This window comes from Dermochelys coriacea, chromosome 11 (assembly GCF_009764565.3).
Source record: "Dermochelys coriacea isolate rDerCor1 chromosome 11, rDerCor1.pri.v4, whole genome shotgun sequence".
NCBI classification, from domain to species: domain Eukaryota; kingdom Metazoa; phylum Chordata; order Testudines; family Dermochelyidae; genus Dermochelys; species Dermochelys coriacea.
Genome location: NC_050078.2, coordinates 521,508 through 533,398, shown reverse-complemented (window position 1 = coordinate 533,398; position 11,891 = coordinate 521,508). Strand labels below are relative to the sequence as shown.

Below are 11,891 nucleotides of genomic sequence, written 5' to 3'. Positions count from 1 at the left end.
AAGGGGATACGTTCAGACCCAGCTGCTGCACTAGCCGCACCCTGGATCGAGGAAACTGTCTGCTGCTGCAGTTCACAGCCACAGGGACCCCCAGGTTTCAGAAGTGCCTCTTCCTGCCAGGAGGCTGGCCCTGTGCTGTCAGATACAGGAGGGACTTTCAATCACTCCCAGCCTGGGGCCAGGCGCAGAGCAGGGGCAAACGCCGAGCCAGCCAGTCCCCAGTGCTGGACCTTGGCGCGATAGGAGCCACAACAAGCCCTTGCTGTCCCTCAAGGCTGGGGCCACCATCCACACTGTACCTGGTTCCCTAGGCTCCTGCCCTGCCCTCTGGGGCTCCTGCAGCCTGGCGGACATGGAGCAGAGAGAAGGACTCCGCTCCCACGTGGCGTGGCAGGCGCCAGCAGGTGTGAATGCTGCTGAGCAGAGGCCGGGAGTGGCCGCAGCTGGCCCACCCAAGCGGCTACCGAAACTGAATGACGGAATACTTAATATGCCGAGCGACTGGCCCCCGGGGAGCCCGAGTCAATACGTACCCTGGTCACCCCTGGGGATTAGAGCCTGAGGGGCCACAGCTCCGCTCTGCAGCCTCAGCTGTGGGCCTCCTCCTCCCCAAGGGAGCAGCCTGTGGTCCTGGGCGGCAGCTGGCCCATGCACGAGCCTCTTCCCCAGAGCACTCTGTGATTAGACACTGTCCCGGCGTCCGGGCGATGCTCTGGAGCTGCCCTCTACTAAGACAGCCAGGACTCAGGGGGAGCCGCTCCTCTCGGGGAGCAGCCTGTCTGCAGGACACACAGCTCACCCGGCTCCCCCTTCCTGGGTCTGACCTCGGAGCATCAGCAGCCTTGCCCCTCCGTGCGCTTCCCACAGCAGTCCGCCCAGGCGGGGTCCTGGGGGGGCCAGAGGGTCCTGCCCCCCAATTCTGCAGTCAGACGGGACTCTCAGCCAGCCAGTAACCAGAAGGTTTATTAGATGACAGGAACATGGTCTATCACAGAGCTTGTAGGTACAGAGAACGGGACCCCTCAGTCAGGTCCTTCTTCGTGGGGCAGGGAGGCCAGAGACCCATCTGGCCTTCCCTCCTTTCCCCAGCCGCTCTCCACCCCAACTCTCTCCAGCTGTTCCCCCAGCCTCCCTCTGATCCTCCTCCAGGCTTTGTCTTTACACCCACATAGCTCTCGACGGTTTTCATCTCCAGCAAAGGCCGACATTAACTACGTCACCAACAGACTATTTACAGGCGGAAAAATAACAAAGCAAAGTGCATGCAGCAGAACCTGAGAAGATTCAGTGCTGGGGCCTTTGGGGGACTGGAGATAGCAAGGGTCCATGTCATGGAGGCCTTACGTAATCAGCAGCGCCTGGATTTCCGGCATGGAACTGCCAGCCAGCAAATCCCCTCTCCCCGTGTGTGTGAGGGGGGTGCTCGGAGTCAGCACCCGTCTCCAGCTGGTGCTGCTCCAGCCGGAGCTCAGCCCTTTCGCCAGGCCACAGCTGAGGAGTCAGGGTGAGACAACGGGCATTTTCAGTTTCCTTTCCCTTTGCTGCAGCACTGGCACCTCCCTAGCGGAGGTGGCTTTGTAGTTGGACCTGCCCCCTGTGCTCAGCCTGTCCCTGGGTGAACGTCTCCTGATGGGGGCGGGGCTAGGGGGGCGGGGGGGCAGGCAGTGCAGGAAGGGGGCTGGGGGGGTGTATGTAAAGAGGCTGTAGCAGAGGGGGCAGTCAGTGGGTAATTTCCCTGCAGCCAATCAGCACATTTCTTGCCTCCCTTAGCAACAGCAAGTGCAGCATGGTGTGGCAGCGAGCCGGCAGTGGGGCTCCCCCCCACACCACCACGTGGCACAGGGATCTTCAGCCAGGAGGGGTCACTCCAGGATCCTGCCAGCCCCGGGCAAGCTGGCGTCTGCAGGACCCTCCTACTGCCGGAGGCTGCCCGGCCCCAGCGCCCTGAGGCCCCGCAGCCAGGCCCCATTGCGGGAGGGCGGCGAAGGGCGCACAGTGCAGTGAACCCAGACCCTGAGAGCAGCCCAAGTCCCTGCCACACTGGGCACCCCTCACCCCCGGCCCACCCAGCTCAGCCGCGGCACAGCACCCCTCGACCCCGGCACCCAGCTCAGCCATGGCACAGCACCCCTCGCCCCCAGTCAGCTCAGCCACAGCACGGCACCCCTCGCCCCCTGGCCAGCTCAATTGCGGCATGGCACCCCTCGCCCCCAGCCACCCAGCTCAGCCATGGCACGGCACTCCTCGCCCCTGGCCAGCTCAACTGCAGCACGGCACCCCTCGCCCCTGGCCAGCTCAACTGCAGCACGGCACCCCTCACCCCCAGCCACCCAGCTCAGCCACGGCACGGCACCCTTTGCCCCCAGCCACCAGCTCAGCCACGGCACGGCACCCTTCACCCCGGCCAGCTCAGCCACGGCATGGCACCCCTCTCCACTCAGCTCAGCTGTGGCATGGCACCCCTCACCCCCCCGGCCACCCAGCTCAACTATGGCACGGCATCCCCAGCCAACTGGCTTAGCTGCAGCACTAAGGGCTCTTCATTCTGGCAGAGACGTCCAGAACCAGAGCCCATGGCTGGACACTGCAGCTGGATAAATCCCAGTTAGAAATAAGGCCCCAATGTTAACAGTGCAGGTGCTTGACCCATGGAACCAGCTCCCAGGAAAAGTGGTGGATTCCCCTTCGCTTGAAGGCTTCCCATCCACCCTGGGGCCTTTCTGGGGGATGCCATGGCTGAACACAAGTTACTGGGCGCTGGGTGGGGTGCCTGGATAAATCCTCTGGCCGGGGCTATTCGGGAGGTCCAACTAGCGCTCCGAGGATCCTGTCTGGCCTGGAGGCCTGTGGGGCAGTGATGTTGGTGTGAGCTCGCTCTGTTAGCACCCTGTGGCTGCCTTCTCTCGGATCAGTGCTGCCAGGCGCAGTCAGTCCTGTCCGTTTGGGTTGGGTTCTCTCTGTGCAGGGCAATGCTGTTGGGTCAGGCTGGAGATCTCTCTGTTATCAAAGCCTCTGGGTTAGTGCCCATGCTTTGGGTTGGGTTCTTGAGAGGGTTAACACCTGTAACAGTTCTTACCTTTCCAGCATTGCTGCCTCAGTTTCCCTTCTGGTTTATATCTTGTTCTTGTAGTGGGGCAATTATGGCCTCAGTTTCCCTCCTCTCAGAAAAAAAGAAAAGGAGGACTTGTGGCACCTTAGAGACTAACAAATTTATTTGAGCATAAGCTTTCCTGAGCTACAGCTCACTTCATCAGATGCCAAAATGCATCCGATGAAGTGAGCTGTAGCTCACGAAAGCTTATGCTCAAATAAATTTGTTAGTCTCTAAGGTGCCACAAGTCCTCCTCTTCTTTTTGCGAATACAGACTAACACGGCTGCTACTCTGAAACGTCCTCTCAGAGTAGTTTGGCCCTTGAGCAAAACTAACAACCCTTCACTTCTGGGGGAGCCAATAGGACCAAAACAAAATAGCCCTTTATTGACTTTCCTGAGCCCCAGTTGCCTTCCATTGCCTCTCCAGCCCCAGTCCCCTCCCAGACACTGGGGGATCCACTCCATGGCCATCCCCGGCCCCAGTCCCCCCACAGATACTGGGGAGCCGCTCCATGGCCATCCCCAGCCACAGTCCCCCCACAGACACTGGGGGAGCTGCTTCATGGTCCTCCCCATCCCCCCCACAGACACTCGGGGAGCCATTCCATGGCCAGCCCCAGTCCCCCTGCCTCAGACACCCGGGGAGTTGCTCCATGACCCTTCCTGCCCTCCCTCCCCCCAATGCAGGGCAAATGGTTCTCTCATGCTAACTAGCCTTTTACACCCGCTATAGTAAGGCTAAGCTATCCCTGCAGTCTCCCTTCCAGGGGCCCCTGTCTCCTACCTTCCTGGTTGCAGTGGGGTTCCTCGCACCTTTGCTGGAAGCCCTGGGCTGGGCCCCCATCAGGAAGTTCCCCCTGGGTTCCCATCCTGAGCCCCCTTTCCATGGCCTCCCCCAGCTGCTGTCAGAGCCCATTTGTCCCTGAGCCTTCCTCCCCACAGCCACTCCAGGGCTGCCTCCCTACTACAGCCTAGCTCCCCTGGTGCCATCACAGGGTCCCGCTCTGTCCCATGACCTGGGAGGACACCAGGCATGGGGGGGGTGGGGACGGTATGCAGCTGAGCTCCCCCCTACTGCAGAGTTCAGGGTGGCTCTGGGGTGGGCACCCAGCCTGCAGTTCTTGCTACGGAGGTGGGTGCTGCGTGGGGCCGGCAGGCGCTGGGCTGCGCTGGGTGCTTAGGGCAGACTAGCTCTTATCCCAACCCCTTCCCCTGTCGCTCTGTCCTCTCACTAGCTGGAGAAGGCTCCTGGATGCAGCGCGGCCTGTGGGGAGTGGGGAGGGCGTGGGGCATCTGACACCCCCGCCAGGATCGCCAAGAGCCATGACATCAACTGTGCAGACGCTGCGCTTCAAGCTGCTGCCGCACGACACCGGGCAGGAGTGGGTGCACAGCTGCGAGCGGGAGATTGAGCGCCGGTACCAGGTGGTGCCCTCTGTCGTGTGCGCCATGTGCTGCCTCTTTGGGATCATCTACTGCTTCTTTGGTGAGTTGGGCAGGGCCGGTTGGGCCGCCTCGGCTGTGCAGCAGGGGCAGGGAGTGCGGGGAGCGGGCAAGAGATGGGGGCTTGGTGAGTGAGGGTGACAGGGGAGTGGCAGCAATAACCAGAATGTTTTACAGCCCTTCCGTCCCCTGTACATGGGAGGACACTGAGGCGCAGGGGTGGGGCCTGGCCTCCCTCCAGCTTATAGCAAGTCAGTGGCAGAAGTGAGAAGTCCTGCTGCCCAGCCATGCTGCTCGAGCCCACTTCTCTGTGCCCTCCCGGAGCTGGAGAGCGAGCACAGGGCCCCTGGCTCCCAGCCTGTGTTCCGCCCCACAGCCAGGGAGAGTGAACGGATGGGGCTGAGGCCAAGTTGGGGGAGAGGAGACTGGGGCTGGGGGCAGGGCCAGGACAGCAACTCCCAGCTGAGGCTCCAGTCTGACACTCAGAGCTCAGGGGTTCGGGCACCACAGCGATGGGCATTGCCCACGAGCGCCCAGGAGTGGGAATTCGTTCTGCCATGGACTTGACCTAATTTTCCCCACAAATGACAGCGCATGTGGTGTCATTTTATCACGTACTGAAAGCCCCCGGCTCGGTCAGCCAGGCCCTCACGCGGTGTTTAACGTCACCGAGCCGCAGTCAGTATCTCTGGCCTAGCGCATCTGTGCTGCTCCAAGGCCACCTGCGGCGAACCCTGGCACTGCCCCCCCCAGCAGGCGCCCCCCTGCCCTCGGGTGGCACAGGGGGGAGCTGAGGGTGTGCAGGGCAGGCTCCTGCCAACCCTGTGTCCCTGCTGGCCGGACAGAGCCGCCGGCAATGACCAGCCCTGCTCTCCCTAGGCTACCGCTGCTTCAAGGCCATCATGTTCCTGACCGGGCTGATGTTTGGCTCCATCATCATCTTCATGCTGTGCTACAAGGAGCGGGTGCTGGACACACAGCTGAGCGTGGAGGCCTCGGTGGGCATCGGGCTGGGCATCGGGGCGCTGTGCGGGCTGGTCACCATGCTGGTGCGCAGCGTTGGGCTCTTCATGGTGGGGCTGCTGCTGGGGCTGCTGCTGGCGCTGGCCACGCTGGTGGCATGGAGCAGTTCTACCACCCACCCACGGTGTGGATCCCATCGGCTGCTGCTGGGCGTGGGCAATGCTCGGCGCCGTGCTCACCCTGCAGTGGCAGAAGTTCTTTACCACCCTCTCCACGGCCGTCTTTGGCAGCGCCATCATGACCGTCACCATCGACTACTTCATTGAGCTGCTGCTACTGGTGCAGTACGTCTACGAGCGTGTCAAGGTGGCGCCCGCGCGGCCCATGTGCTGGTACAGCTGGGTCATCCTGGGCGTCTGGCCTGTCCTCACCATGCTGGGCGTGCTGGTGCAGTGGAAGTCACGGCCGAGGGGTACTCCCACACTGAAGGTGAGGCGGGACAGGCAGGCAAGGGACACGGGAAGGTGGGATCAGAGGTGTTGGGTGGTGTGGGCAGTTCACAGGCTCTGAGTGATTGGGGGGGTGTTGTGGGGAGGGAGTCACAGGCTCTCATTGATTGGAGGGATGACATGGGGGGGTTGCAGGGTCCGGGTACCATGCAGGGCAGGAGTGCAAGGTCCAGATGCCAGGGGGGCATGGGATTGCAGGGTCCAGGTGCCCAGGGGGCGTTGCAGGGTACCAGGGGGGCAAGGTCCAGATGCCACAGAGGGCATGGGGTTGCAGGGTCCAGTGCCAGGGGGGCGTTGCAGGGTGCCGGGGGGGGCAAGGTCCAGATGCTGGGGGGCATGGGGTTGCATGGTTCAGGTGCCAGGGGGGGCGTTGCAGGGTGCCGGGGGGGCAAGGTCCAGATGCCACAGGGGGCATGGGGTTGCAGGGTCCAGGTGCCAGGGGGTGCGTGGGATTGCAGGGTCAGGTGCCCGGGGGGCGTTGCAGGGTGCCGGGAGGGGCAAGGTCCAGATGCCAGGGGGGCGTGGGATTGCAGGGTCCAGGTGCCCGGGGGGCATTGCAGGGTGCCGGGGGGGGCAAGGTCCAGATGCCGGGGGGGCATGGCATTGCAGGGTCCAGGTGCCGGGGGGGCGTTGCAGGGTGCCGGGGGGGGCAAGGTCCAGATGCCGGGGGGGCATGGCATTGCAGGTGCCGGGGGGCGTTGCAGGGTGCCGGGGGGGGCAAGGTCCAGATGCCAGGGGGGACATGGGGTTGCAGGGTCCAGGTGCCATGGAGGTGCAGAACAGACCCCTCACTCCCCATCTCGCCATGCAGTGGTTATCAGCCAGCAGCAGCGCCGGGTGCAGCTGATGCGGATCAAGCAGCGGGAGGAGCGGAAGGAGAAGAAGCGGAGGCCACCCCATCCCTCTCCCCACCCACACAAGGCCCACCTGCCCGAGCCCAGCTACCGACGCAAGCCAACCCCTGTGCGCCGCTTCGACGGGGACGTGCTCTCCCCCGTGAGTGCCGTGCCCTGAGCAGAGCTCTCCCAAGGCGCTGGGGGCCAGGGGAAGGCAGGAGCTCAGCGCTCTGGGAACGGGTGGGCTTCTTACCTGGCACCCAGGTGGGCTCTGCCCTCCACATTCGCAGCTTCACCTCATTCTGCCAGAAACCTTTACCGCAGAGCGAAACACAATAAACTGGGGGAGGGACTGAGCCAGCCCACAGCCTCCTTGCCCTGTGACTCCCTCATGGGCATCAATCCCGGCCGGGGACCCCTTTGCCTTCTCCCGCCAGTGCCAGGGGTTCTGGATAGAGACCAGCACCTGAACCAGAACTGAACCTGCCCCACTTCTGGGGGTGGGGAGAGCTTTCCCATCCCTGGTCCTCAGCTACAGCTGATGGGGGGGTGCCAGGTCCTGCATCCCAGTGTGAAGGCATCAGACACTCCCAAACAGCCCCAGTGCCTGGTGTGGGCAGGCAGGGGGGTGCGGCAGGGGCTGGCTGGAGGCAGGGCAGGGGGTGCGGGGGTGGCTGGAGGCAGGGCAGGGGGTGGCTGGAGGCAGGGGCTGGCTGGAGGCAGGGGGTGCGGGGGTGGCTGGAGGCAGGGCAGGGGGTGGCTGGAGACGGGGGCTGGCTGGAGGCAGGGCAGGGGGTGGCTGGAGACGGGGGCTGGCTGGAGGCAGGGGGTGCGGGGGTGGCTGGAGACGGGGGCGGGCGGGAGGCAGGGGGTGCGGGGGTGGCTGGAGAGCGGGGCCGTAGCAGGGCTGTGCCGACCCCCAGGAGTTACTTGGGCCTGGGGCATTTCCTGCAGCGTGGGAGGGCAAGACCCTGGCTAAGGTCAGGTGCTGTTGGGTGGCAGAGCTTGGAGCAGGCCCAGTGCCAGGTTCATGGGAGGAGGGCTGGGCAAGTATCTGCTGTGGGGCAGGGAGTGGTGGCAAGGGGCCGTGGCTAATATCTGAGGCTCCAGGGGAGGCTAGGAGCTTCCCGAGGGGAAGAACTGGGCTGCAGACTGGCCCCAGTGCCGAGCCCAGTCAGCAGGCACCCAGCAGGCACCCAGCTGGCAGCACCTCCCTGGCTGAGCACCAGCAAGGAGAGACCCCCATTGATCCCCAAACCCTCCTCCCTGCTCTTGACACAACACCCCCCTTCCCAGCACCCCTCCCCTCCTCCTGGCACGGCACCATACACATCCCCCACCCTGCCCGCCTGCATGCTGGGCTTGGCCAGGGGCTGGCCCTGGCCTCCAGCCTGCTTCCTTCATCAGGGCCAGCTGGCACAGGGCAGGGAGCAGCTGCCCAGGATGGGGCTGGACATGTACCAAAAAGGCCTCAAGGATCGGTGAAATCCATGGCCCCAGCTACTCCCCTCATTTCCTACTCGTCAAGGTCACTTGCAGTTTGCCCTCTGCCTTGCTGCCTCCATCCTGTGCCCTGCTGCCTAGACTGCCCCTGTGGTCCCACCCTTGGGGGGCAAGTGCCAGCTGCCTTTTCTCCAGACTCCCACACGCTGCCCCAGGCTGCAGAGAGAAGGACCCACTGGAGCAGGACGGGCAGGGGAGAACCGCCTGGCTGTAGCAACCTGAACTAGGGAATTTACTTCCCCTCCCCGCGGGTGGGCTGGGGTGTGTAGCAGGAGGGCTGGGGACATGACGCTCATTTCCCTCCTCTCTCCTCCAGAGCTACATCCAGAGTTTCCGGGAGCGGCAGACGGGTACGTCACTCAGCAGCCTCATCACGAGCACGCACGCCGTGGTCGACCTGGACTATGACTGCGGCTCTACCGTGCCCTTGACCATGGGCTCTGGCCCAGCTCTTCGGGTATAGCCCAGACCCCCCTGACCTCTAGTGACACCAGCAGCAGGGCTCGGTCAGGCCCAGCATGGACCGACACACCAGAGCCCGCACGGACCAGCCCTCCGCACACACCAGGGCCCCGCCAGGACCAGCACGGACCAGCCCTCCGGACACACCAGGGCCAGCAGGAGTCAGATGCCAGGGGGGTGTTCGAGGGGACTGTTGTGGCCCGTTTGAGGCAGGAAGGCTATCCCTGGGGCGGTCTGACGGGGCATGTGCAGGACTCTGCCCTGTGATCCCTAGCCGGCGAGCAACGCAGGGAGAGGGTTAATCCCACTCGCTGGCACAGACACTGCATGGTGGCATGGTACACATGGACTCCTGGAGCAGGGTGAGCACCCCACCGCCACACCCCGAGGGGGGCACAGCCCATGGCAGGGGCTGATGAGCCATGGCCCCATGTGCCAAAGAGGCCCCAGAGCACCTGGTACTACCAGCTTTCTCCCAGAGGCCCCCAGGAGCAGCTCCCTGCATGCCTCCCCTTAGCCCCCCCAGTGTCCCCCACGCAGCTCAGTGAGCAGCTTCCTGAGTGCCTCTTCCCCCCACTCTCCACCCCAACCCCCCCAGCATAGCTCCATGGTGCCTGTTCCCCCACGCTCTGCCCACCCCAGTGTAGCTCCATGGTGCCTGTTCCCCCCACTCTCTGCCCCCCAACGTAGCTCCATGGTGCCTGTTCCCCCCCTCCCATCCCCCCAGCGTAGCTCCATGGTGAATGTTCCCCCCACTCTCCGCCCCCCCCCCGTGTAGCTCCATGATGCCTGTTCCCCCCACTCTCCACCCCAGACCCCCCAACGTAGCTCCATGGAGCCTGTTCCCCCCCCTCCCAACCCCCAACATAGCTCCTTGGTGCCTGTTCCCCCCACTCTCCACCCCCAAGCGTAGTTCTATGGTGGCCTGTTCCCCCCACTCCCACCCCCCAGTGTAGCTCCATGGTGCCTGTACACACCCCAGCTCCCTGAGAGCTGCCCCCCAAAGGCTTGGGGCAGAGCAGCTCCAGGAGAGGCTGTTCCCTCAGAGAACTGGCCGGGGTAGGTGTTGTCCCATGCCCTCACCATGGGTTCGCCTGCCAGGCACTGGGCTGGGGGTGCCACCTGCCCGGAGGGGCAGTGCGAGTATGGCAGCTCTGCGCTCCAGTGCACGTGAGGGATATTCTCGTCCCCGGGACTGGGCCACCACTCATGCCCCAGGGCCAGCTGCTGCCAGGGCTGGGGCAAATTCCAGCTGTGTATGTGGCCCTTCTGCAGGGGGAGGTCTGCCCTTCGGCCTCACGGCAGCCGGCACTGGGGCCAGGCTGGGCACCCAGCACTGCCCCTGCCACCTGCATCTCACTTTCCATTCTGCTGGCAGAGAACAAGAGGCACCTGGCTGGCGTGAGGTGGGGAACGGACCATGGAGCCTTCTCCCCTCAGAGGACCCTGCCACTGAACCCGGTCAGGATGGGACAGGCTGGCTGGGGGGGCTCAGGAATGGAAGCCAGGGTGCTGGTTATGGACCAGTCCCAGGGCCAGGGGACTGGCTTGCTCAGGGATATGGGGCCTTTCACCCCTGGGACCGAATTGGGACACTTACTGGTGCTGTTTGCGGGTGACTGGATTTCTAATGGGGTTGGGGGGGAGGGGGTCCCGACTGTGGGCTGGGCTGGGGGATTGCAGAACTGAGGCTGGTGCGCTGGGATGCTTGGGGCTGCATTTTGCAGCTGGGGCAGGGGAGGCACAAAGAAGTGTCACCTCCATCCAGCTGCTCTGGCAGGACTCCCTGCCCCAGGCATCACGGGCTGCAGCCAGCCCCAGCCCATGGGCTGTTTGTGTTGCTGTGAGTTGTATTAATTTATTACTGACTGAACGGGGACATCAAACCGGGATGGACCTCTGCCCTCCCCCCGGACTGGAGCTGGGCCCCCAGGAGGCTGCTGGATCTGGACAGAGCCCAAGGAGGGTGGGGCAATGGGGCCGTTTGCTTGGCGTGCTCAGTGCAGCCCTAGGGGCTCCCCCGGCACGTGCCTCTCCCGCCCATCGCTGCCCCATCCATCACTGGGTGTGCCCTCAAATGCCCACCTGGAGCCCAGCCCGTGGACAGGAACCACTGCTGTTTCCTGCCCCCCAGCAGAGGGGTCCCAAGCAAATCGACTGGGACCAGGGAACTCCTGCCCCCCCCTTTCCTTGGGGTAGGGTCGTACCTGCATGCTCAGCGCAGCCTGGCAGGCCCCTCCCCATCTAGCCATGGGACGCTGCATGTTTCTCTCGCCCCCGATGCCCAGGACGCTCGCGCCCTGGTTTCTTTCTCCCTTTTCAGTCTTTTTGTAAATGTGCCAAACACTGCCGGGCCACAGCATGCAGTAAAGAGCCTTTTGGAGTCACGCCTCTGTCTGTGCTTGTGGGGCTGAGCTCGGCGTGGAGGGGTTGCAGCTGGTGCACCTGTTGGAGCCCACCCCCTACCCCATGGGGTGCCTCAGAGCCCTGCCTGTAGAAGAGCCAGGATTGGCCCAGGACACAGTCAGTCTCTGCAGCGCTGGGTGGGACAGGGTTCCCCAATGACCCCCATGTGCTGGTAGCAGGGCACCAGTGAGGGGGGCATGGAATGGGGACCCGCTGCAATGGGCCTGGCACAGTCACCAGCCTGGGGACCAGGGAAAGGCCCCACCTACATGTGCCCCTCATCCCTCCAGCTCTCACTATAGGGGGTGGGGGGCATGGCCATGATTGAGGGGAGGGGAAGCTGCCAGGTGAGATGGGGACCTACAGGGGCTGGGCAGTGCCAGGTGATTTGGGGGGGCCTATGAGGGCTTGGCCCTCCCAGGTGATTTGGGGACATATAGGGGTATCCTGGAGTCCCAGGCTAGGGGCTCGGGCACCTGCGGAGTGATGCCAGCCAGTGCTCTGGGGCAGCGTCTCCCCTCAGGGCCACTCACCAGGGTCAGGAGCTTGCCCAGCTTCAGCCCCTCCTGGGTCTGACCCCTGCTCCCCCCCCGGGAGCTCCCCGCTGCAAGTGCCCCTGGACAGGACCCCTGGGGAGCCTCCCCCCCCCAGGGGCCCTGCCCCCCACTCCCAGCC

At 64.1% G+C, this 11,891-nt stretch overlaps 1 protein-coding gene across 1 annotated transcript; it reads left to right on the top strand.

Annotated features, from left to right (window-relative positions):
* The first annotated feature begins 4,333 nt into the window (after window positions 1–4,333).
* Window positions 4,334–9,457, top strand: TMEM198 (transmembrane protein 198). Its single transcript, XM_038420944.2, is given in 7 exon segments — window positions 4,334–4,580; window positions 5,417–5,650; window positions 5,653–5,688; window positions 5,691–5,954; window positions 5,957–5,989; window positions 6,821–7,005; window positions 8,665–9,457. Coding segments are annotated over 7 exon segments (1,062 nt in total). The 5' UTR covers window positions 4,334–4,417; the 3' UTR covers window positions 8,812–9,457.
* The last annotated feature ends 2,434 nt before the right edge of the window (window positions 9,458–11,891 follow it).